This window comes from Juglans regia, chromosome 7, assembly GCF_001411555.2.
Source record: "Juglans regia cultivar Chandler chromosome 7, Walnut 2.0, whole genome shotgun sequence".
Classification (NCBI taxonomy): Eukaryota; Viridiplantae; Streptophyta; class Magnoliopsida; order Fagales; family Juglandaceae; genus Juglans; species Juglans regia.
The window spans coordinates 19,493,890-19,521,692 of record NC_049907.1 but is presented as its reverse complement, the minus strand read 5'-3'; the positions used below and the strand labels follow the sequence as shown (position 1 = coordinate 19,521,692).

Here is a 27,803-nt window from a genome sequence, read left to right as displayed (position 1 = left end):
GAGCACGTAGGATCCAGAAATGCATGAGGGGGAGCTGATGCGGAGGAAGAAAGAAAAGATATGCAAAATATGATGCGTAACCTCAAAGGGATATAAGAAGAGATGGCCAAAAAGATGGGCCTACCCTACAGTGAGGAGGTGATGATTGTGCCTCTACCAACGAAGTTCCTAATTCCCCTCATGGACATGTACAATGGGGCCAGAGACCCCCTCAAACACTTGGAAACCTTCAAAGCCCACATGACCCTGCATGGTTTCTCAGGAGAAGTGGCTTGTAGAGCTTTCCCACTGACCCTAAAGGGACCAACATAAGTATGGTTTGGGTCCTTGGCACCCGAGTCCATAAACAGGTTTGGAGAGTTAGCTCGTTTGTTCCTTACACAATTTATGGTGAGCAAAAGAAGAAGACACCCCGCAGCGTATCTCCTTACCATCAAGTAGGGGGAAGACGAAGGTTTGAAAGCATACATATCTAGGTTAAACAAAGAGCGCATGACTATAGACAACTAAGACAAGAAGATAACTTTGGAAGCGCTTTTAGGAGGAGTATGGCCCCGGTCCCAGTTCATGGCAGAATTGGCAAGGATAACTCTCGCTACGTTGTGGGAGTTCATAGATCAAGCTGACAATTTCATCAACGCTGAAGATACACTCTGAGCCATGACTGAACCAAGGAAAAAAGAACTAGAATAGAAAGACAGGAAAGGGAAGGCACCAACCAAGAGCAAAACTCACGAGAAGCCGGAGAAAAGACCATGTGACAACAGGAGGGAGGAAGCCCCTACGAGAGGCTTGGGGTTTTGATTTGATCGCCCTAGAAAGACGACTAGCAAACCACCCAAGAAGACGACTACAAGAGCACTAGTCACCGCTATTGCACCTACCATCAATTTAACACTCACAACACAGAGGATAGCATTTCCTTGAAAGAGGAAATACAGTAGGCTAGGCGACCAAGGTCGTGGCATCCTCTCGCCTGGAGACCAGAGAGGGACTGGAGGAGGAGCTCGCAGGAAAGAAGTGCTGAAATGGCCAACAAGCTAAGGAGGGAAGGGAGCCCAAGACAAAGGGAAAGTGCATGGGAACCCCTGCATGATCGCCCCCGCACACCACAAGAAGGATCGCCGCTGGGGGAAATCAGGACCATTGCAGGAGGATTTGCCGGTGGGGGCGCAGCCTCATCTAGTCGGAAAGTGCACGCCAAGCAAGCAAGATACCGAGAAGTGTATTTGGCATAATACCGCGCCACCAAGTATAGGAGAATAAAACCGACCCCCGTCATCTCCTTTGGAAAAAATGACGAGAAGGGAGTCCTCTACCCACATGATGACGCCCTAATGGTGACTATAATGGTCGCCAACTTCACTACTAGGAGGATCCTTATCGACAACGGTAGCTCTACAGACATGCTTTTTTGGGCATCCTAGGCGTGCCATGGCATGCCTGTGGGGCTGTCCGGGGCGTGTCATGGCAGGGGTCATGGCATACTTGTGGAGCTATCCTGTGCATGTCATGCGTCGGTATCAAGGCATGGGCAGCTTGGCCGTGGGCCACTTTTCTTGGAGTTTTGACATTCCCCCTCCCTTCAAGCACATCATTGCCCTCAATGATCAAATATGGAAATCTTAACCCCATCTCATCATAATCCTCCTAAGAAGCCTCTTCCCTTGGCACTCTTTGCCATTGTACCAACTCTTGCGACACATTCCTCTTACTCCTCTCCCTTTTTACCACCATATGCTCAAGTGCTTCTCTTGGTTGCAAAAATATTATTCCTTTTTCATTAAAGCTAGGCAACTCTTCTACAATGAGCCTAGGGTCCCCAATCCTCTTATTTAACACCAATACATGAAAAACTGGGTGGAGTTTTGATGTTGGAGGAAGTTCCAACCTATAAGTCACTTCTCCCAATTTCGCTAACACCTTGAAAGGCCCATAATACCTTTTGGGCAGCTTTAAACTATACTTCTTCCTCAAGATCTTTTGCCCATACGGTTGTAGCTTCAAGTACACAGAATCCCCCACTTTGAAGGAAATTACACACCTCCCTTGGTCATAGTATTTTTTTCATTTTCTCTTGAGCTCTCTTGAGCTCCCTCTTCATTTTCATTAAGATCTCATCTCTAGTGATCAACTCCCTCTCTACTTCATCATTCTTGGGGGTCCCTCTCTCGTAATTCACCAAGATTGGTGGTGGTCTTCCATACACAATCTCAATAGAACTCCTTTGGATGGAAGAGTAAAACGACGTATTGTACTAATACTCAGCCCAAGTGAGATAATCACCCCAACTCATTGGTTCTTCATGACAAAAACACCTTAGATATTGCTCAAGTGTCCTATTCACCACCTCGGTTTACCCATCGATTTGAGGATGGTAAGAGGAACTTGTCTTCAATTTGCTCCCTTGTAACTAAAAGAGTTCCTTCCAAAATATGCTCATAAACACCCTATCTCAATCGATCACAATACTCTTGGAAAACCCATGAAGTTTCACAACATTGTCAATGAATGTCTTGGCCACATTCTTGGTTGTGTAAGGATGTTTAAGAGGAATGAAATAAGCATACTCGCTAAGTCGGTCCACCACCACCACCAAAATCACGTCATAGCCACTACTAGTAGGTAACCCCTCCACAAAGTCCATTTTCAAGTCCTCACATATCAAGTTTGTAATTGGCAATGGTTGTAAGAGCCCGGATGGAGGTCTTGTGTCATACTTGGCCTTTTAACATACATCACACTCGGCCACTAGTTTCTTCACCTCTTTCTTAAGCCCTTCCCAAAAAAAAGAAGTGCTTCATTCTTATGTAGGTTCTCAACCACCCAGAGTGTCCTCTTTCCTTACTATTGTGGAAGTGGTCAAGAATTTCCTTCATCAAATTTGGAACATTAGGCACATACACATAGTCTTTGTAATAAATAAAACCATCCCTCATCTTGAAGCCAATTACCCCTTCCCTTTATGCTTCCAAGAGTTCCACAATTTTTAAGGGCTCTCGCATAAATTTTTGTGGCTTCCCGGATCTTGTCTCATATTCTCCATCTGGCCCCACTCAAGGCCATTATAGAGGACTCATCCTCCTCATGCACAAACCATGAAAGTGAACTCCCCCCTCTTCTACTCAAGGCATTGACTACTTTGTTCTCTTTACCTCGTTGGTAAACAATGTCATACTCAAACACAAGTAGCTTGACAAGAAATTGTGACTATCTTTTGTTGTAGGAGGTGTCTCAAGGCTTGTTGGTTAGTCACAATGGTAAATTTGTGGCCTTATCTGTAGGAGGTGTCTCAAGGCTTATTGGTTAGTCACAATAGTAAATTTGTGGCCTAAAAGATAAGGCCGCCACATCTTCCCCGCATGCACCACCACCAACATTTCTCTTGCATAAGTGCTCCATGTTTTCTTCATTGGCCCAAGTACTTTGAAAATAAAGGCTAAGGGTCTCTTCTCTTGCACTTAAACAATACAAATCCCCTCTCCACCTGCATTCGTATAAACTTCAAATGGCTTCTCAAAGTTGGGCAATGCTAGCAAGGGAGTAACGGTCATGGCCCTTTTTAAATTTTCAAAGGTTTCTCTCTCCTCTTGTGTCCACTCAAAATTTTCATTCTTTGACAAAGAAGTTAGTGGCTTGGCAAGAAGCCCATAATTCTTCACAAACCGTCTATAGTAATGGGTCAAATCTAAAAAACCTATCAAGGCCAAAACATCATTGGGCAATGACCAATCCACCATGGCCTCAATCCTCCTTTGATCCACCTTTACCCCTTCTCCCGAGATAAAGTGACTAAGATACTCAAGTTCCTTTTCCATAAAGGCATATTTGGAAGCCTTCATGAAAAAATGGTGCTCCTCTAAACTCTTCATCACAACCTTCAAGTGCTCATTGTGTTCTTCAATGGACTTGGAGTAAACTAGGATGTCATCAAAGAAAACCAATACAAACCTCCTCAAAAGTGGCTTGAAAATTGTGTTCATGGCGGCTTGGAAAGTAGAGGGGGCATTGCACAACCCAAACGGCATCACTAGGTACTCAAAGTGCCCAGAATGAGTCCTAAATGCGGTCTTGTGAACATCTTATTCCCTCATTCGGATTTGATAATAACGGACCCATGCAACTCATCTAACATCTAACATCTTATCTCATCCACCGTGGGTATAGGAAACCTATCCTTATCGTGGCTTCATTCAAATCCCTATAGTCTATGCAAAACTGCCATGACCCATCATTTTTCCTCATTAGCAACACCGGAGAAGAAAACGGGCTAGTGCTTGGCCTTATCGACTCACTCCTCAACATTTTATCCACTTGCCTCTCAATCTCTCCTTTTTGAAAGTGAGCATACCAATAAGCAGGCACATTTACCGGTTTCTTCTCATCCACTAGCACAATGCGATGGTCGAAGGGTCTAGAAGGTGATAAGGTAATGGGCACCTCTAGAACCCCTTTATGGTCCTCCAAGACCTCTCTAACCTCCTTGGGCAGCAATAACAATTCATCTTGGTTTCCATCATCTTCCTTATTTCCCATCTCACACACTAAGTCTTCCTTGGCCACTACAATGGCAAAGCAATGTGTCTTACCTTTGCACAACTTCTCAAACATTATGGCCTCGCAAGACGACTTCTTTTTATGCCAAAGCTATCCACACTCTCTTCTTAGACTCAAGCTTGAGTTCCATGGTCATATTGTGATAATCGTTCACCACCCTTCCAAGGCCTTTGAGCCATGCATTGCCCAATACCACATCAAGCCCAACTAATGATAGACCATGAAGATCAGCCACTATTCTCACCCCTTGGACATTCATCTTTACTTCTTTTACTAGCCCCTTACACCTCGATTTGTCCCCATTCGCAACCTTCGACCTCAAATGGCTCTATAGCAATAGGTTTCAACCCAACTTTGGTGACAATGTTGAAGTAGATAAAGTTATGTGTAGAGCCACTATCCACCAACAATGTGACCTTAAATTTCCCAATTCTTGCCACCACCCTCATGGAAGTGGGCTTTTGGATTCCCGACATGGCATTAAGGGACAAATCAGCCTCCTTTTGATCGGACTCTTGGCTAGATGATTCAACATGGCAACCATTTTCATCTACACTATTTTCATCATTAATCAACACATATACTTGCCCGGATCTACACTTGTGTTCCTTACTCCACTTCTCCCCACACTTAAAACATAGGCCTTCTTTTATTCTTTCTTGGACTTATTCTCTTGAGAGCTTCTTCACTTCAAATGGCCTAGACTTAGAAGCACCCTCATGTTCTCCTTGCCTTTGCAAGAAGTTTTGGTTTGCAAGGGTTTAGTAAACTTGCTCCACATATCCTTAGATTGACGTCTCTTCATATGAGTGCTTTCTTCTAAGATCTCTGCCATCCTCATTATTTCTTCGAGCTATGTGGGTTGCTTCAACTTGATCTCCTTGGCTAGGCAAGGCTTCAAGCCATCAATAAAAGTGCCCCCAAGGGCTCCTCGGACCAACCCCGTTCGGAGTTGCTGAAAATCCTCAATGTAATTATGCATATTTCCTTCTTACCACAACTTAGCAAGTTGGCCATAATGATTAATAATAGGTGATGGGCCAAATTGCATAAGAAACTCATTTTCAAAGGTCATCCACCACAATCATCTTCTCTTTTTCTCATATTGGTCTCGGATCCACCTCCATCATTTACTAGCTTTTCCTTCCAAGTAGAAGGATGTCGTCGACACCCTTTCTTGTCTAGGAATCTCATAAGCACGAAAGTAGTGGTCAACTTTGTCTAACCACTCATATGGATCTTCCCCATTATACTTGAAAAAATCCAACTTAGGCCTCTTAGGTCCCCGGTCATAAGCTCTATTTCCTCTCTTCTCCTCATGGTAGTCATCCTCATACATTCTCTCACAGTGGTTTCCACCCCTCTCATGATGATGTTGTCTTCTTTCAAAGTAGTCACCTTGGCCATAAGGCCTCTCATTCTCATGATCATATTCGGCCCCATACTTTTCTTCTTGTTGTTGATGTTCAAGCCTCACATCTTGAGGTTCTCTTCTCATACTAGGGCTCTTGGTACGATTGTCTTCATTACGTATCCACTTTTCTACAACAACACGATCATTCTCAACCTTACCACCTCTTCGAAATTCGGTTCTTGGTGGCTTTTACATGGACCCCGTTACACTAGTCTCGACCTCATCAACAAAAGCATCATGCCTTTGTCCATTCGGATTAGAAAGTGACCCATGACCATTCCCTTCAACAATTCTTCTTTCAATCCTCTCAATGCTTGCATTTGTCTCTTTTCGTATGGCTTTCATGACTCTTTTATTCTCTTCACTATCACGGCATGTGGCATTCAAGGCCATCCTTAATTCGACTATAGTGGTGGTGACCTCATCAAGAACGTTGATGAGCCTTGTTGAATGCACTTCTAATGTCTCAATACATTCCCGGTTGAAACCTTGTTGCCCCTCGAATTCTAAAGTGCCCCCGTGCATTGTGCTTCAAATTCTTGGCTCAAAACAACTTGCAAACTAGGCTTTCAAATTGAAAATTATGCTCAAAACAACTTGGCGAGCAACTTGGATCACTTGGACACTTACTCATGGCTTTAAAAGTCCAATCTTGGGCCCCCTACCTTCTTGGGCGGTCGACCCCTTTTGCAACAAACTTAATGTCCAACCTCGGATCCTCCACCATTTTGGATGGTCAATCTCTACAACCTAACTACTCCGACTCTTTCTTAACCCCTAAACTTCGAGTTTCACAACACAATCACAAAATAAAATGGAATCCAAGAGGGATTCCCTAATCCAATCACAAGATCAAGTTATCGTGTTGTTTACCTTGAAGAGAAGTGAGAACTCCTCTAGATCACCAAGGAAGATTAGCATCTTAATGAAAGCACCGATTAATGTTAAGGACCTCAGTCAAACCCCTAAACATTGTGATCCACTAGCTCGCTTTGCCTGTGATGACCGAATGCCTCTTGTCTACTTGCTTGGTCTTGAATGAATTATGGCAACGAATGGTCTCTAGGTTAATGGAGTTATGGTGTTTAGTGATAGAATTGATGTTTGTATTGATGATACTGTAAAAGGGTGATCTAAGTGATGAACTTGTTCATGTAGTGCAATGGTGTATAATTTGATGCTCTTCCTTTGATGTTGGCGCCACTTAGGATGAATTAGGGTTTTGGAATGTAGTGAGGCTAGGGTTGGACGTGTAGGATGGTGTAAGATGAGATCCTAAATTGTAGGAAACAATTTAGGGATGATGGAGATTTGGCTAAGGCAAGAAAAGGTAGGTCTCTTGGGTGTTTGAGTGATTCTAGGGTTGTTATTAAAATTTAGGGATTTAGATAAGGAAGGTAAGGTTAGGATTCCTAAAATTTAGGAAATCCTTGAGGGACTCTAGGAGTTTTAGTTAGAGCTAATTTGGATGAAGGAAGGCTATCTTTTAGGAATGTGGAAATTATGGGAGATATGGAATTGGAATGATGGAGGCTTAATATGTGTTTGTTAGGTAAGACAGTGCAAGAAAATATAATAACAAACTAGAAAAATATATGAACAAACAATGGATAATTTGGCTAGTGAATGGAAACAATTCTGCTATGTACAGTCACCAGCTACAGTCGCCGTGCAATTTGCAATTTGCTGATGTAGTGTTAGGGACCCAGGTCTTGTCCCTAACACTAAGGACCACGAGTTTACCTTGGTGAGGATGATGATCGAGTGACCTTGCTAACTTGCTTGGCCTTTCACAAAGGGTTGGTGTTTAGGTGATGGAATGATGATGATGATGATGAACTTGGGTACGCTAAGTGTTTAGGGAGGGCAAATCAATGTGGGCGGCTTGGGACTTGTCCTTGAGTGTGGCGCCAAGATGATGGGCTAGGGTTGGATGAGTGAGGTGAGGTTAAGGTTTTGGATGATCTAAGTGATGATTATAAGTGTTTGAGGCAATGTGGACGACTAGAAGGGTGCCTTTAGTGTTTGAGTCACTTGGATGATAATTAGGGTTAATATAGTGAAGTGTAGCTAGGATTTTGTGGGGTGGCTAGGATTGATTTCAAGATTGGGAAGAGTTGGCTTAAGGTTGGAGTTTAGGATGATGCTAGGGTTTGGGAATGAGGTAGAAGAGTGAGAAATTAGGATTTTGGGTGCAAGGCAATTAGGGTTGCCGAAATGGATATGGTAGGATTAGGGTTGACTTGGTCTTTGGAAGGTTGGCTAGATTTGGATGATTTGGAAATGGATATGGAATGTTTGCACGATTGAGGGAATCTTTGAGGGAAGAGGGAAATTCGAATTTGAACTAGGATGTCAAGTCAATAGTTGACTAGAGAGATTTTAGAAAAAGTGATTTAAATGATTGGTTGAGTGATTGGAGGGATAGAGTGATTCTAGGGGAGTTCCTAGAATTAAGGGATGGGATTGGATTGAGTCAACTTTCCTTGAATTAAGGAAGTTGCCAAATAAGACTCTTGATAGGTGGCTAGGGTTTGTGTGGATGGAGGCTAGACTCCTAAAAGGAAAGGAATACCTTATAGGGACTTGAGATGGACGGGTAGGGTTTTATGGATGGAAGACTTGGGTGTAGTCGAATATGGTAAGTGGAATGGGCGGCTAGGGAAAATTCAAATAAGGCAAGTATTGTTGAAATTTGAATTTGAATTAACAAGGATCATGTGTTTCGGCTAGGGCAAAGTTTGATGAGGCAAACCAATTATGGAAAGGATGACAAACAATATGGTGGTCGAGTATGTGATATGGAATGGATCAAATGAGCAATGGAATGTATGAACAATATGGATGAACACGTATGAACATTTAAGAACACAATGATGAGTAACTTCACCACCAAGTCAAGAATGCACAAAAATGAATGGACTCAACAAAGGAATAAGAAGACTTTTTTTAGTTTATATGGATATTTAGATATGCAAAAAAGTGTAGATGAACAAGATGGAAAATAAGAATAATGAAGATAATGGATGAACAAGATAACACTTCAACTATTGATTCACGGATTGCACGATAGTTGAAATAAACCTCAGAGATTGATACTCTTGAAAATAATAAAGATAACACAACTTGGATTCACAAATTGCACCAAGTTGCAAGAACAAAATAAGTTGAATCACACTTATTCACGAATTGCAAGGTGATGATTCTCTACTAGGGATTCACGAATTACACCTAAGTAGCCCAAGTGCTAAGCATCGAAAGATGATCTCAAGAACAAGTCTACACACTTAGAGAATTTGCCAAAGGTTCAAAAGATGTAAATGCAAACACTAAGGGTCCTATTTATAAGGATTACAACTTAGAAACTCCCAATAGGTCCCTTGAAAAATAAATAATTAAAATAAAATAAACAATGAGCAATAACATAGTTGGCATGGGACAAGTTGATCCATGGCATGCATGAGCCCATGGGTGGGCTAGGTTGGCCCATGGCATGGGCCATGAGCATGGCTGACATTGCTGACAAGGCTGTTGGCATGTGGCTAACATGGCCCAGAAATGGCCTGGGCGCTGGCATGGCTAGTGACTTGGCCATAGGCCACAAAGCATGGGGTCCTACCATGTAGACTGCTGATGTGGCAACTACTGTTAATTAAAAAAAAAAAAAATTGTGCATTGCATTTCGGATTCCATTCTCGTTTCACTTCTTCACTTCTTATCTTCTTCCTCTAATTTTCTTCGGCGATTTGTGTATCTCATCTTCCTGGCCTCATTAAGCGAGTGGATTAGGGCATCCTCGCCTAGAGAGGCATAAACAGTAACAACAATGATACTTTGCCGAAAGCAACCCTGGAATGAAATAAGGGAAACTCTTTTAGCATCACCTGCATTTATAAATCTAAACCAAAGGGAAAGAACAAGATAAGAATAAAAATAAACAAAAAAAAATGATATCAACAAAATTGAGTATGAGGACAAGGCTACCTGAAGGGCAATGAACCATTTAGCTTGGGTTTCAGAAAAAATCGCAACATGGCTATCCAAATTATGACCCAATCTAACAAGCCTGAATGCAAAGTTGTGAGCATGATCAAATATCTCTTCATAAGTTTGCCACTCATAATCCCCTAAATGTACCTTCTCAAACTTCCTACCATCACTAGTTGTGACAACTTTTTTGCCAATTAGCTTTCTTGATCCAAAAAAGCGATTATGTGCATTCTTTTTACAAGATTGCTCAAATAGAGCTGCCATGATTATGGCTCCTTTCCAAGGAACTACAACCAATTCAGTTACTTGGGTATTTTGAACTGCATAACCTGCCTCACCAACAACTTGTACTGGAAACCCTATTTGTTTTAGCCTTTTCCTTCCCATGAACACAGTGGACAGAAACATAGGTACGAGTATACCAATAATAATAGCACCCATAATTCCATATGCCCCATAGCTTTTCCAAACCGACAAGTAGTCACCGGTGCCCAAATTTTTCAGCAATGGTGAGTGCGCCCAACCTCCCTCTGAATCCCCCATTTTTATTGCAGAAGTTCCTTTCCAGAACAGATTAAGCGGTTACCTATTAAGTATGCAAGTATTAGTGACAAAATTAACTTTTCAAATTATAATGAACTAACAACTAACTATAAACCATGATCTATCTGATGAAATGAAAAGGGTATAATGAGTCTAATAAATACGATTACAGCCAAAATATTAGGATCAAACACAATAGTGTGGTTCCCCTTCATAACTAACTGTACCAATTCGCAATTAATTCACTGATTTTTAGAGCATGAAAACCCCTCTCCTTTTTTATGGTTATCTCTTAGTAAACTCTGCAACCACGTAAAACACGATAATTTAAGCTTGGGAAACAATAACAAAAAAAAAAAATCGAGAAAAATTGAATAAATGAGCTTGATCATTGAAGTTTTAAATTGGGTAATTGATTTACCTTCCAGAAAATATATGATCAAATAAAAAATTAGAAAATTTGGTATCAGCTGGCGCTACTTGAAAACAATGAACCCATATAAGAGTTCCAGAATCTCCTTCCCAAAACCCCCTAAGAAGCAAAGCGAGGATTCTAACGGAACACGAAACCAAAAGCCACAATTCCACATAATCCCAACATTGCAGAAGCTTTTCCATGAATTCAGTTGTGAGTAGCATCACGTCCTTTTTTGTTTTTGTTTTTGTCAGCAAACTCAACGAGCATTGAAAATCTGGCTTTGTAGAAATCGAAACCCCTATGCTGTTGCTCTCTCAACCGGCTGGAAATTAACGTTGTGCACTCGGAGACAAATAAACAGAGTGATTTTTTTTTCTAACACTCTACTTCCAATTCATTGAGTCTTGAAGCAAATAATCGTCCACAGTCTTTGTTTTGTAGCTTCAAATGAGCAAGATCTGCCCCAGCACTCGCATACACACGCCCACAATTGCCGTTATCTTACACTACCTCCGATCAAAAGGAAAACAAAATAAAAAAAAAATTCCACAACTAACTACAAAAAAAAATCTTTGCAGCGAAAACTCCTCCAACGTCTTTGCCAAATTCCTCACCTACCAAACTACACACCTTCAATTCTTCTTCTTCTTCTTCTTCCTCAAAGATTCAACAAATGACTCGATGGCCAATACTTAGAAAGCAGCAACTTTTGAATCATGGAAACGACTGAAACATACACAGGAAAAAACAACAACAAGAACAAAGGGTCGAGACAGGGAGTTCTTGAGGTAGAGAAGAAACACAGAGAGGGAGGGACTGAGGATGAGAGGAAATCCAGAGAGGGAGGGAATGAAAATAATACAAAATTTTGAGGAAACTCGTAAAATGAAATGATTCGTTTTTATTTTATCATATCAGCAGCCACTTACGTGGCGTTTACCTGGGTCGACTAAGTCTAGAGTTTCTCTAATGGAAAATACTCATAAGATTGATAAATGAATTTAATACATATTCACGAATTGCAAGTGATGATCCACTCATTGGGATTCACGAATTGCACCCAAGTAGTCCAAGTGCAAAGCGAAAATGATCTCAAGAACAAGCAAACCTTCCACAAATGAATTTGCCAAAAAGATGTAAATGAAATGTCTAAGGGTCCTATTTAAAGCAATAATATAAGTGGATAACCCTAAAAGGCCCCCTTGTAAAGTAAGTCTTGGATGGGCCCCATGATGGCCTATGACATATGTTGGCCATTGGTGGCCTAGGCTGGCCCATGGCATGGGCCATGGGCATGGTTGGCATGGCTAGCTTGCGTGTGTGGCTGGCATGGCCCAAGTGTGGGCCTGGGCGTTGGGTGGCCTACTGATGCTGTCCGTAGTGCATGGCTGGCATGGCCCAGGCAAGGGGCCTGGGCATTGGGGCTGCCTAGTGGCATGGTTGCTGGGCTGGCATGGTTGCTACTGGGTGTGTTGCTGCTACTGGCCAGTGCGCTGGCCTGGGCAGCCATTAACCTCACTGGCTGCCTAGGCTGGATTGTTGCGCATAGCCTTGGGCTATCACTAACCTCGCTGGGCATTCTAGGAGTGATGGAGGTCCAAGAAAGGCCATTCGTAATGCCACTAGGAGGGCTAGGTGTGTCGAGGCTAGGAGGATGGCATTGGGGTGCATGCATGGCTCGAGTGATGGGTTCTTGGGCGCCCAAGATAAGGTCAACTAGAGGAGGATCAAGTTGTTAGCCAAATTCCTTAATTTTAAAGGTTGATTGGCAAATCCTTTGAATTTAGGGGATGAGACAAGCCTCTTAATTTTAGGGGATTGAGTGTTTGCTAGAGGATTGACAGAATATCTCATTCAAATTAGGGAGATTATCTATTTGTTAATTTGTTTGAATTTGTTTCCTTTATTTTAGGAGTTGTTGGGATTGTTTCCCTAATTTTAGAAGTTTGACTTGTTTTGGAATTGTGATTTCAAATTTCAAAAGAAGTTGTTAGAGGAAATAAGTGGGGGAAGGCTAGCCGAACCCTGGGTTTGCATTGTAATTGAGGCATTATGTTATTTTCAATAAAAGTGAAGTTTATGCTTTGTCACCCTAATTTTCAAGAATTGAGTGCTAGCCTAAGTTAGTCTTAATTTTCACCATCATACCAATCGGGTCTTGGTGTTGCGTTGAGGTAACCCTAGATTCAATCACCCAACATGCCACAAACACTTGAGCGAGAGTGAGGCTTCCATCATTGGTGCTTTCGTTGACAGCGCCCAGCACAAGGAGATGAAGCCATGGCCGATCGATAACCAGCTCATAGGGAGCTGATTGAGATCATTGAAGCCACTTTGGAGGCACAACATATTGCCACCAATGAACGGCTTGAAAGGTTAGCTGAGGTGCTCCACCAATTGGTGGATCAAAGGAGGAATGGAGAGAGGAGGCGCCAAAGGAGAAGAGCCCATAGTTCGGAGGGTTCTGATGGATCTAGAAGAAGCCAACGTCGAGAGAGGGTGGAAAACTTGGATTCATCTTCTCAAGATTCCTCAAACACTCATGAGAAATCAACCGGGGAAAGTGAAGGAGAATGAGGGAACCGTGATGAGAAGAGAGGAGCACGTAGGGGGGAAGTTCTCAAGCCAAAGATGAACTTTTCAAAGTTCAATGGTGATGACCAGAGCACGTGGGTTAGTAGAGCTGAGCAATACTTTGAACACAACCACATGGAGGGCCTTGCAAAAGTGACCTATGCCGCCTACTTCCTTGAGGGGGAGGCCAACCAATAGTGGCAATGGATGAGGAAGATGTATGGGGCTCAAATGAGGGAGTTGAAATGGAGGAAGTTTGTCAAGGAGTTTTTGAGGATGTTATGAACCCACTTGAGAAATAGATGAAGAACACAAATTGATAGTGAAGATTACAAGAGATGAAATAAAGGAAACAAAATTTAGAAAATGATAGCTACGATTTGAGATATTCGAGACTCCCAATTCCTCCAAATGAAAGTAACAACAAGTCTAAGAGATTTCCCAGTACCAGATCATCCCCCAATGTATTTCCCTCCTCCTTATATCATGCAGGGATAACAACCAAGGCAATAGAATAAAGACACATGCTCTGGAAAGTAACAGAAAGGAAATGTAATAACAACTAGTGAATACAATATTCTAGAACATCTATTAACTAGAAGGAACAATGTGTTTCCAGCTAGCTGCCCAAGTGAAACGGTGCACTCTGTGATCCTCTACTGTGCATCTTATCCCTCCTCTACCTTCTCATCCATACCTCCACAAAGAGGCCATAACAATCCTCTCCCCTTAAGAAGGACCTTGCCCACAAGGTCATAAAATTTGCAGCTAACTCTATCAGGAGCAGATGATGATGGCTCAAGAGGACCTTCCCTCAACAACTTGGTTCGAACTGCTTCAAGTTCTCAAACTTGATTTTGCTTAAAGCTACTTTTGACCTTGAAGGGACTTTTGAAAATGCCTTGAGTATCATACTAAATTGATTTGCAACACCGTCACACTCCCATGGATTGTAAAACCAAATACCGTTAACCTGTTGGGATGCATTCTGGTACAATAGATATGGAACTTGAACTTCATACTCAAAATCTCCCAATCTATACTCCACCAGGTTATTTGTGTTGTGCCAATTCATTACAATGAATTAGGCCCACAACTGAATTTTCCTCTTCACAATAGAAGGAGATCCTTCAACGTCTTTGCGACTTGGGTAGGCACTTGATAGCCATCCAACACAGTTTTCAAATTGAACAAAGGCAGCAACAACTAGAGACGTCCTTTCCAGAGACCACTTTAGCCCATGATTCCCCATAGATTTTTTTTTCCCTAGATCATACAAGGTGTTTTAGCTGCCCCAAAAAAAAATGTCTAGCAACCCCAAGACCGGCCTTATGAACAATAGCAAAACCCACAATTCATCCATGGAATCCACTTGAGGACAAGCAACCCAATGCCCAAAACACATCCCACTATGTAACATACTAAACTTATATTTGGGGTTTATAAATAAATCATTTAGTTATTATTTTTTTTATTGTTATTATGATTATTGTTTTTATCAATATTAAGGTTTTATTTGTTGATTATTATTATATTTTTTTAAAACCCAAAGTCTGTATTAAGTTTTATCGGATGTGGATTGAATCTCTAGTGATTTACCAAATTTTCCTAGTCAGTTTTATCTACACTGAAACCCATTTCAATTAAACCTCTCTACACTTCACATCACCCCCTTCATTATCCCTCTATTTTCGGTGATCAGACCGAGTCTTCCTCCAGCAAACTTCCTAAAGTGCATGGGACACGTTCAAGACGATTGCTCTATTTATTCATTCCCTGTCTATATTTTTCAACCATAGAAAAGCATTAAGTACCACACAACTACTCATGCAAGTCTGGTTTGCTCTCCATCTTACTTAGAACCGACATTCATCATTTTTACCTTTGAGAGGCCTCCTTCAGTGCTCCACCAGATGCGTCTCTTCCTCCCCGTAAATTCTCTGTTTCAAAACTCCATCCCTCTGCTCCTCGTTTCTCATTTGACAGCATCCAATGGTCTCTCTCTCTCTCTCTCTCTCTCTCTCTCTCTCACAGTGCTTTTCAACCGTGCCACCCACGATTGATACTTAACTTCATTGCACCGTGCCTTCATTCAAACGGTGCCTCTTCTGCTCGGTAAGCATTGACACACTGGTTCTAGAATGCTTAAAGTTGCTTTATTTGTCTTCAGTTTTCAGAAAAGTAAGTTGCTATAATTACAAGATGCTTTTAGGTCTTCAGAAAAGTACAAACCTATGTTCCTATAATTATAAGATTGCCATTTAAAGCTTCTTTTTCTCTCACTGCGAGTTATTACTTTGCAAGCTTAGTATTTCATAAGAGTAATTTTTTATTTTAATTACTTGCATATCCTTTAACACATGGCAGCTAACATTGGGCTTAAAACTGATCCCCTACCATAGTATTTTGGACTTGTTTTTTTTTTTTACAAAGTGTTGGTCTATCTACTTCAGAGATATTTTTTTAAGTTAGGTTGAGTTGATATTTTTTTAATTGGACTGGATTAATATTTAAGTGGGCTGGTGCCATTTGAATAATTATTTTAATCCAAAAATCCTATGATTTACATAAAATTATCAATGTTATTAATTATTAAATTTTATAGTGAAAGTTCATTACATTTTATAATAAAGAGTTTAAATTTACTTTGGATGCCTTAAATGGAGTAAATCTATTTTTATGAAATGAGTTTCCACTTTTATTTAATATATTTAAATACAATACGATTTCCTACTAAATTAAAATATGTTATTAGTATTGAAATAATTTAAGATATAAACATTTATTGATTTTATATTAAACAGAATATTTATTCATTATAGTTCTACAGTATGAATTTAAATTAAGTGGGATATTAGGACATGTTTTTCTAGACAGATTTAGTGACGCTTAATACTTCATATATATGACAAGTTACGAAGTGAGATTCAGGAAATAACATTGCGAGGTAAGTAATTTGATCACAAATCAGGATCATCATAATTCAGCTTATATATAAGTATTATTCAAGCCAGTTCATTAACAATCATTATTTATGCTACACTTATGTCATATGCAAACATGACATCCAGCATAACATACGATCATGTCATTCCACATCATGTTCAAATTCAGAAATTATAATTATGTATGTATTATGTCATGCATCTCATGTGTATAAGACACGTAAGCTATCTTAAATTCAAGTATAAGATCATATCAGATCAGTTAATTAATCAGATGGTTATTCAGATGCATGGTACCCATGCAGTTTCAGGGTGAATGTGCAAGCCACGGACTCAAACGTGGTCTACCATAGTATGCCAGAATACTATTAGCAGCTCCCCTCGCGGCCTCGGGACGTGGGGTCGATGTACAATCTCGCACACAAGGTTAAGTATGTTGGCCTATCAGATCAATCAATTAAGTCAGATTAGTCAGTTAATCCAGATAAATTAGTTATGCATAGCATAAACATCACTATGAACATTGATGAATTTAAGCTCTCAACATAAAACATTTTATGAAAACCTTATGTTTATTATGTTTACGTTGTGATAGATTTCTTGCTGAGTCTTTGACTCATTTTAGTTTGTTTCATGTCTTTTAATCACTTATGTCAGGATTAGAAGGAGCAGTTGATTTAGTTTCAGACTTGCTAGAATAAAATTACTTTTATGACATAAATTTATTCAGTTTATTTATTTAAGTTTTTGGAAGACTTTTTATTAGACAAATCTTTTATGAAATAAATGCTAATTTCATGTTATTAAATATAATATCTCTTGCCAGGTAAACTTTTATGAAAAACACGTGACACTCCTAGCCTACAGAAAGGGGGTGTTACACACTAGCCATAAAAAACTCAACGGGATATATATGACTGTAACAGAAGCACTAAAATAACTCAACCTGTTGATTATTAGCAGAAGGAAGATGTTGCTAGCATTGTTGAGGAACAAATGCAGCCTACTGCATAGAATCTACTTGCAGTGTACTGGGTTTCTGGCTGTTGCGCTGCCTCGGATGTTTGTAGCTTTGCAAGCCCCAGCTCGCCACCAAGTGCTAATTGCTTATCCTTGAGCACCTGTACCCCTGATTGCACCTTTCTAAGAATATTCTCCAACTACCTCAGCCTTCCATCAATGCTTCCATGATTGTTTCCAACAGACACCTTCAAATTATCAACAAAACTCTCTAGGTTATGAGTCTCGCTTCCCAATTGTGTTATTCGTGCACCAACACCTTCCAATACATGTAGCAGATTATCTACATGTTTCTTCATTGTTCTATCAATCTCAGACACAATTGGAGAACCAAAGGCATCGAGATCCTTCTTTAGAATGACTTTTGCAGGCTCATTGTACAAAGAACCATAAACCTCTTTCTTCATCTTCACGAATTCAACAGAAAACTCTCCACTGATGATAAGTGCATATTTAAGTTGAATAAAGGCTCCCACCATACTCACATTGGCCCAGCAAAACTTTGAACAAATGTCCACCAACCAACAAATTTAATATGTATTCCACCATCCCTTTTAAGATCAAAATCAAAATAAACAAAGTGAAATACCTTATCCAAGGCTTTGTTTACCCAATGATTCACCACAATTTCTTTTGTCCTCTTCCTCTATCAAAGGGCCATTAAGGTGACATTATACCCATAAGCAACTCAAATAGACATATTGTGCTCAAGGAGGGCCCGAATGTATTTCTCAAAGAATTTCTCTACACAACAGTCCCACTAATCCCATCCCACTAAAAAACAGCCCTATGTAACAATTTACCGAGCAAATGAGGAGTAACTTCCGTATCTACTAAAACTTGTGAAACAATGAGATTTTTCCATGACCCTCCACCAAAGATCACCATAAAAACATGAAGGGCTTCAAATATCTAAAAAATGCTTTCAATGGTACAATTTATGCTCAAATCTCGATAGGAAGTGAAAGTAGAGATAGGGAAAATGTGCTTACAATTGATATGATTGAGTACAAGGTCCAGAAAAATGGGATAGCGTTCTAGTATCTCTTCTTCAAAAGCTGGAGGGTCTAAGAATCCAAACAATGATTTGATTCCAAGCCATATGGATACGTGGTCCAGCTTTGCTGATGATGAATTGGTAGCCTTACCTTTCAAGTTGTCACCCATATATATTTTCCATGGAGGATGCCATGTGAGGCGTACAGAAATATCCTTGCATTTATGATCAACCCGCTTCCTAGACTCGTCGACATTGTTGATGGAATGCATCTTAGTGATTAAAAGCTCTATCTTGGTGACGTCCATATACGACGGAGTGTTAATGGAGGAGAAAAATGAAATACAGAGAATAGGATCTGAAAGTTGATACGATAAGATGGAGTACTTTCTGACGAAATTTCTGAGAACTGATGAAAGAGGTAGCTCATTGGAATCAAGCTTGACTGCTTCTTCGTCATTTTGTTTCGCCCTAACCTAGTCCTGCAGATGAATCTCTTCTTCCTTCACAATTTTGTCTTCATCGTTCATTTCATTTTCTTCTTGCCTTATCGATTTTTGTATTTCTTCCACCTATATTGCTTTATCTTAGTCCCCCTAGTCTTGCCATTGCACCAAAGATTCTTGCATCATGGAATTTTGTTGCATTCCATCAAGTGTTTCACTCATACGGTCTAATTTCTCCAAAATCTTTTCCAGCAACAACAATTGCTGTTTATTTAATCGTATCACACCCATGAAGAATCAGTGGCTCTAGATACCAATTGTTATGAACCCACTTGAGAAGTAGATGAAGAACACAGATTGATAGTGAAGATTACAAGAGATGAAATAAAGGAAACGGAATTTAGAAAATGATAGCTACGGTTTGGGATGTTCGAGGCTCCCAATTCCTCCAAATGAAAGTAACAACAAGTCTAAGAGATTTCCCGATACGAGATCATCCCCCAACGTATTTCCCTCCTCCTTATATCATGCAGGGATAACAACCAAGGCAATAGAATAAAGACACTTGTTCTGGAAAGTAACAGAAAGAAAATGTAATAACAACTAGTGAATACAATATTCTAGAACATCTATTAACTAGAAGGAACAGTGCATTTCCTACTGGCTGCCCAAGTGAAATGGTGCACTCCATGATCCTCTGTTGTGCGTTTTATCCCTCCTCTGCCTTCTCATCCATACCTCCATAGAGAGGCCATAACAGAGGAGGTTCGGGCCAATTGAGTATATGGACTACCATGAGACTCTCTCAAAGATAAAACAAATTGGATCTTTAAAGGATTATCAAAAAGAGTTCGAGTACTTGTCCACTAGAGCACATGGGTGGTTGGAGAAGGCCCTCATTTGGACCTTTTTGGGTGGCTTGAAAAGTGAGTTGGCGATGGAGGTAAAACTTAAGAAGCCAAAGACCTTGATACAAGCCTTGGAGGTTGCACAGATTAAGGAAGATCAACTCCAAGATTTGAGGAAGAATAGCCGTTTGGAGGTGAGGAAACCACTCCCTATGGTTTCCAAGTTTGATGCAAACCAAACTTTTAGCAAGGACTTCTCACCGGGAGGTCCTAGTGGAGGTGCATCAAGTGGAACCAAATCATTACCCGTGAGAGTGAAGAGGCTACCTTGGGAAGAGATACAACGATGAAGAGAGAAAGGACTTTGTTTCAATTGCAATGAGAGGTTCACAATGAACCACAGATGCAAAGCCAAGCAAATTTTTATCATAGAGATGGAGTCGGAGGAAGAGAAAGACATAGGGGAGGAAGAGCAAGGGCAAGCAGAGTAAGAACAAGATGAAGCTGTGAGGGGAGATCCTTAAACTTCTATCCATGCATTGACGGGTGTTGTGGGGCCTAGAATGATGAAAGCACAAGCTCATATTGGCAAGATAGAGTAACGATTCTTGTTGATAATGGCTCATCCCCAAACTTCATCAACTCTAAAGTGGCCGAGAGTTTGGGGTTGCCTATGGCTTCTATCACTCCATTCGAGGTCAAGATAGTTAGCAGGGAGAAGATGAGGTGTAGAGAGGTATTTAAAAAAGTATGTTTGAAAACACAAGGCCTTGAAATTGTAGTGAATTTATATTCTTTGCCTATTGTGGGGTTGGACGTTGTGTTGGGTGTGTAATGGCTAGAGGAGCTACAGAAGATAGTCTCAGACTGTAGAAAAATGACTATAGAGTTTATGATGAGGGGCAAATGGGTGATCATCAGGATTAATGGAAGAAGGGAATGGAAGGCCGTGGGGCCTAATGAGACAGAGAAGCTATTCAGATAAGGGGCAATGTTTTGCTATCACATTGGCCTCCCAACCGAGGAGCTTGAGTGAGGGACATGAAGTGAAAGATGGGGGCATGGGAAGGGAGTTAGGGGCCAAGGTTCCTAATGACTTGAGGGAGTATGTAAAGAAGGGTGGCTAAGTGGCAACCGAAGCCTTGGTTCAATGGAGGGGGCTCCCAACCGAAGATTCTACATGGGAGAGTGTTTGGGTTCTTAAGGATTAATTCCTAGATTTGGACTTTGAGGACAAGGTCGATCTTGAAGGGGGAAGGATTGATGGAGATCCAAGAAGGGCCATTCATAATGCCACTAGGAGGGCTAGGCATGCCGAGGCTAGGAGGGTGGCATTGGGGTGCATGCATGACTCGAGTGATGGGTCCTTGGACGCCCAAGACAAGGTCAACTAGAGGAGGATCAAGTTGTTAGCCAAATTCTTTAAATTTAGGGGTTGATTGGTAAATCCCTTGAATTTAGGGGAGGAGGCAAACCCCTTGATTTTAGGGGATTGGACTGTTGCTAGAGGATTGACTGAATATCTCTTTCAAATTAGGGAGATTATCTATTTGTTAATTTGTTTGAGTTAGTTTCCTTTATTTTAAGAGTTGTTGGGATTGTTTCCTTAATTTTAGAAGTTTGACTTGTTTTGAGATTGTGATTTCAAATTTCAAAAGAAGTTGTAAGAGGGAATAAGTGGGGAAAGGCTAGCCGAACCCTATTATTATTTATTTCGAGTTTGCATTGTAATTGAGCCATTATGTTATTTTCAATAAAAGTGAAGCTTATGCTTTGTCATCTTAATTTTTGAAAATTGAGGGCTAGTCCGAATTAGTCTTAATTCTTACCATCATACCAATCGAATCTTGATGTTACATTGCCGTAACCCTAAATTCAATCACCCAACACGTCACAAATACTTGAATGAGAATAAAGCTTCCATTATCGTGTCATGGCACAGGTGACAGAGCATATGACATGCCTATAGAAGTGTCCTAGACATATCATGCGTCAGTCTCAAGACATGACAACTTGGCCTTGAGCCACTTTTCTTAAGAGTTTTGACACATACGTGCGTTGCACGTAGACTTACCAGTCTATATATATATATATATATTAACTTTTAACTGTCCTCGTCCATTAGATTTTTCCGACAGCATTTCCTCCAATCTCATTTCACTATTTCAAAAGGTGACAAGTTTACCTCTCCCACCTGAATATATACATAGTTACATTTCTTACAGTGCAAAGTCCAGCCTCGATCTGATCGCCTCTCTCTCTCTCGCCTGAATCCTTGTGGCGATTTGGTGGTTGGTGGATCATCTAGGGTTGATATAGGGTTTTTGGTTCTGTCAGATGGGGCAGCAATCTCTGATCTACAGCTTCGTGGCTCGGGGCACGGTGATCCTTGCCGAGTACACCGAGTTTACCGGAAATTTCACCAGCATCGCCTCCCAATGCCTCCAGAAGCTCCCTGCTTCCAACAACAAGTTCACCTACAATTGCGACGGCCACACATTCAATTACCTCGTCGACAACGGCTTTAGTATGCCACATATATGTTTAATCTCTTTATCTCGTCATTTTTCCCATCGGCACCCAATTCTGTTCTAGATCTTCGTTTCTTAGATTCGTTGATTTTTCCGACTTATTCCCTCAGGATCTGTGTATTTGACCTTTCGATTTTCCGGAATCGGAAATATATATACATGTTTACTTCAATTACTTGTGTATGTATTTATGCAGATGCATGTGTATACGTATATGTGTGTGTGTGTTTATATGTACGTATTCTTATTATGAGGGTGTAGATTAGGCTGAATTATTCTCGATTTGTTATATATCGATGTTGTTTTGAATGAAGTATGATTCGGAGACGTGTTTGTTTGGATCTTTGGATGGATGCTTTGGATGTAGAGAAACAATCGCGTTTAGGTATAAAGTTATTCGTTACTTGGCCTTTGAGAAAGTGGAGGAAAAGTGGAATTTCAGATTTGTATTATTTTCTCGTTCTGCTGGTTAGGATTCCAAAGGGAGGGTAAGATGATTGCAATTTGAGCCCGGGGGTTGAGTTAAAAGAAAGCAATTTGGTTTTACTTTCCTGCATTTCTCAACAACTAAAATGTACCTTCAGTGTGAATGTTTCTCTGATAATTTGTATTATCTATGGAAATGTGACATGGACTTTAGGTTGCTGCAGTATACATTGTTAAATATGAATTCTGCTAGCCGATTGATATGGAATGCAGTTGATATTGTCAGGGTTAAATAGATTGCATGATTGAATGTCGGCACACCATAAGAATGTGTTTAGTTTGAATCTCTTAAACCCTGGTTCTTCATTCCCTCAAAACTTGATCTCTAGTAATGTATTAATTTCTTACCTCTTTTATCTTGCTTCTTAAACTCATTAAGAAAAGGAAGAAACATGAGTAGTTGCTCGGGTTTCCAGATATATATATATATATATATATGGGATGAAAGTGTACCGTCTTTTGCCATCATGACAATGAGAATTTGAATACGATCACATTTCACTGACCATATCAAATCAATTATCCCTTCTGTAACCCGAAAGAGGTCAATTATCCTGTCTGTATACCTCAAACGTATTTTTCAATTGCAGGCATTCATGTTACATGTATGACATGATGCATTGATGACATTCTGAAGTGTATTTTAGGCAATCCCCATTTTGGGATGGAGGTTAGATTGTTCGACTCCCAGCTGTGCTTGAATTCTTTAACTGCTCTATCGGTTTGCTTTAGTAATCCCCAGACATCATGTATGAAAATTTGGTTTCTTACCCTGTCACTTTATTTTGGATGTTGCAGCCTATTGTATAGTTGCTGTTGAATCTGCTGGCAGACAGATTCCCATTGCCTTATTGGAGCGAGTTAAGGAAGATTTCAACAAGAGATATGGTGGAGGGAAAGCTGCGACTGCTGTTGCCAACAGCCTGAATAAAGAGTTTGGGTATCTATAATACTTTCTTTCATGTCTTAAAGATCTAGCTTTGTTTGTTCCAAAAGTATGTTGACACTTCGTACAATATTGTAGGCCCAAACTGAAGGAGCACATGCAGTACTGTGCTGATCACCCTGAAGAGATAAGCAAGCTTGCGAAAGTGAAGGCTCAGGTTTCTGAAGTCAAGGGTGTTATGATGGAAAATATTGAGAAGGTATGGTGGCACTGATGGTTGCTCTTGGAATTTTATGATCTAATTGGAAGTTAAAGTTGACTGAATTGCAAGCTTTTTGTTAAAGAATGTTATTGCTTATTTGTGTAGAATATCAGGCACCGATGTTAAGAATTGGGAGGGTGTTTATTTTCTTTTCCATTATAAGTTTCTATTAAAAAAAAAACTCCGTGTGCTGACTAAGAAGATTTATCTGTTGTGCAGGTTCTTGACCGCGGTGAGAAGATCGAGCTGCTGGTCGATAAAACTGAGAACCTTCGCTCGCAGGTAAGTCCTATGAAATCTTTTTGAAAGATGAATTGACTGCAGAAAACACTTCAAATCTTGGGTTTGGGTGCAACTCTTTGTCCTCTGAAATCAACAGATTGATCCATGCAATATTTTAGTAATGTTATTACAAGCTACATACTCGTAGGCGAGTATTCACTTTAGGCTCTTGTTGGATCTGTATTCACTTTAGTTATCATTCTTTGTTTATTTCCAGTGTTGCATATTTTCTTCATTGGGATTATTCTTTGTTTCTTCCTAAGCAGTTAAGATTAATACAGTTGAGTAGATAATTTGATGAATTGATATGGATTCTGCATTCCAGGCCCAAGATTTTAGGCAACAGGGAACTCAGATGAGAAGGAAGATGTGGCTCCAGAATATGAAGATAAAATTGATTGTGTTGGGTATTATCATTGCCTTGATTCTAATCATTGTCTTGTCTGTTTGCCGTGGCTTCAATTGTTAAATTGTCTTGGAACTTCCTGGACACTTCCTCACCAGCATGCCGATTCCAATTGTCTTGGTAGATTCCTTTCCACCTTGCAGATCCTTGCTCTTGGGTTTTTGATGTATTAGATTATACCTATCCCCTTCTGCTAGCCTCTTAGGATTGAGGAGCATTTGTCTTTTGGATTGGCTGTATAGTGATATTCTTCTACTTCTGCAACTGCAAGTAGATAAATTTTCTGTATGTTGGATGTTATGAATTTTTGGTTTATTGAAGTCTCAAGATGTACCTGCATGTTAGTATGTCTTTTTGAAATGCTATGAATCTTTCCCACCATTTTTCTTCGTACAATGTCTTTTCCTTTGTTGCTTGAGGTCCTTTAAGTTATAAATATATATATATATATGTATGTATGCATGTATAAATGTATATAAACTGGGTGTAGCGAGTTCAGGTTGGTTCGATAGGGTCTAAGTACATTTTTGGTCCTTTTTAAAAAATTTGCATTGGTTCTAGATTGCTTTTAGGTGTTGGGGTTTTTCCATTTTTATTCAGACAGTCCTATCTGTATGCTGTTGACAACCTTAATGCCGTGCCAATAGAATTGTGGGACGTGTTCTCAACTATGCCAGATCAGCTCATCACCTGCAACATTGTCCTCAAATAGAATAATTAAAAAAAAAAAAAAAAACTAAACAAAAGCTGAAAATATAAAAATAAAATAAAAAATAAAAAATTGACAAAATAGTAAAAAAACAATGAATACCATCCCTTTTCGTTTCTTAGATCTCGAGTCCAAGATGCCCATGATTGATGATGTTCTTTATCTATTCCCAATTTTAGTGTTTCATTAACAAGGTGTTGTTTAAATATGAAACCTAGAACTAATTTATTTATGAATATAAATTAAAGTTGATTAATTAATTTTTAAGAATCATGAAGCCTTTTATTTTTTCCTTTGAGGCAAATAGTTTAGTGAGTATTAATTAAGATATACAAGAACAGGAAGAAAGTCCTAAATAAGAGAGATAAATATATGAAGTGAATTTTATATCATTTATTATTATTATTATTAGTATAAATATTTAGGATAACAATAAATGAAGAATAAATACCATAATACTCATTTTATGCGTTAATCTATTTCTTTATAGAGACTTTCAAGGCGTCCTTAATTTAAGACCAGACCATATACGGTACAATACAAGGCAACCAAAAGCTAACTAACGAAAATGGAAAGGATATATAATTTACGGCTGAGGCAGACAAACTCACTGTTGTGGTGTGTGGAGGCAGAGATCGGTAGCCAGTTAATCTACACTTCAAATAATAATAGTTTTTTTTTTTTTTAATAAACTAGTAATAATATTTTTCATCGGGGTCATTGAAATAGTATAAGCAATGCTAGATTTTTTTAATAGGAAAACAAATTATCATTGATAAAAGATTTTATAGACATTTATCAAGTCAAATAGTTTGAAAAATGAAGTCTGAAAAACAATCTCATCACATATCTATGCCAATCTCACCATATATCTATGCTTTCAACGTTCCAAGCATTTCGGGCAAGTTTATGTGCTGCCATATTTCCTTCTCTATAAACATGTTGAACTTGACACTCTCCAAACAAAAGTAGGATTTCTTTTATTTCACTCATCAGAATACCCAACATAGCATCAGAATCTGCTGCTCTTGAAGTGCCTTCACAATCAACAAACAATCACTTTTGTCCATTAGCTTCTGGATACCCATATTAGCACAAAGCCATGAGCCTATGAAAATAGCTAATAATTCCATAGCTTCTAGATCAACAACTTCACCTTCCACTTTACTAGAAGCCATAACAATGTCTCCATGATCATCTCTGAGAATTGCACCAACTCCAGCTCTATGAAGATCACAAAACATGGGCCCATCTACATTTAGATTTAAGGAACCTCGAGGTGGAGGTTTCTAGCAGTAGAAATCCTTTGTCTTAGTTTTAGGCAAAGTTTTGAGATCTGTAAACATCCTTTGCATCGACATAGCATGTTCAATCCCTTGTCTTGGTTCAATGCAATCCTTGTCATGCACCATCTTGTTCATTCCATACAAAAAAGCCCATGCAATTGAGAAGAGTATAGACAAGTCACCAGAGCTACATTATTCTTTTACTTTCATTGCTACATCCATTACTTTCATATCCATGTCTATCTTTCCCATAATAGGCACTTATCTATCCCAATAATATCTGATTTTAGGGTAGTTGACACTACAAGAAAAAATCATATTGCGGCTATTTTTTGGCTGTTAGAAATAAAATCGCCACAATTGAAATTTAATTGCAGCAAATTGTGACTCACCGCACAGTTCTAACATCAACTTTTCTAAATGTCTTATTGCAGCGATTTTTACTCCTATTGTGGTGAAAGACTCGCCGCAAAAAACTTTTAATAGTGCTGGAAAAAGTCTTTTTCTTGTAGTGTGAATAGTGCATGTGAACGATCTTCTAACCTTTGATTGTAGAAACAACACATCTCTTCAGTAGTCACATTCTTCTTCTGCAGATTCTGTTGAGTAGGAAGCCCTTCTTTGCAAGCTCTCCATGCAAATACCTTTACTTTATTAGAAACATTCATCTTCCACAGAGCCTTCCAAAGAGCATGTTGTCTGCTAGAATTTGAGCATTCGCCTGAGTCACTGTTGAACTCCTCTTTAATGAATCTATAAGATCTTTTAACACTGAATTTCCCATTCTTATCCTGTGTCCATACCCATTTATCAGTATGCTCTCCAGTAGGGCTGAAAATCGATGGGTTCGGCGCGGTTTCGGTGCCAAACCGACGCCGAACCGATGTCTGCTATGAGAGGAAAAAATGGGCCGAAATCGGTCGATTGGGGGAGAGAAAACCGATATTATCGGTCTCGGCGAGGCGCGGTGTGGTTTGGTTCCTCAGTCTGCCGTCGGCGTCTTTGTGACGGAGGAGAGATGTGCTGCCGTTTACCATGAGAGAGTAGAAGAAAGTTGCAGGTGAAATGGAGGAAGGAAGAAGACGCGGGGAAGAAGAAGAAGAGGGGCCAGGGGCATATTAAATCCATTTTGAAACGGTGCCGTTTGGCTTAAAAGCCAAACGGCACCGTTCCATATGTTTTTTTTTTAAGTTCCAAGGAAAA

At 39.9% G+C, this 27,803-nt stretch overlaps 1 protein-coding gene across 1 annotated transcript; it reads left to right on the top strand.

Moving 5' to 3' along the window:
• Nucleotides 1-21,868: 21,868 nt before the first annotated feature.
• Nucleotides 21,869-24,986, top strand: LOC108987774 (vesicle-associated membrane protein 722-like). Its single transcript, XM_018960782.2, has 5 exons — nt 21,869-22,279; nt 23,568-23,709; nt 23,794-23,914; nt 24,137-24,199; nt 24,525-24,986. Exons 1-5 carry the CDS (start codon nt 22,090-22,092, stop codon nt 24,666-24,668), a joined length of 660 nt encoding a protein of 219 aa, XP_018816327.1. The 5' UTR covers nt 21,869-22,089; the 3' UTR covers nt 24,669-24,986.
• The last annotated feature ends 2,817 nt before the right edge of the window (nt 24,987-27,803 follow it).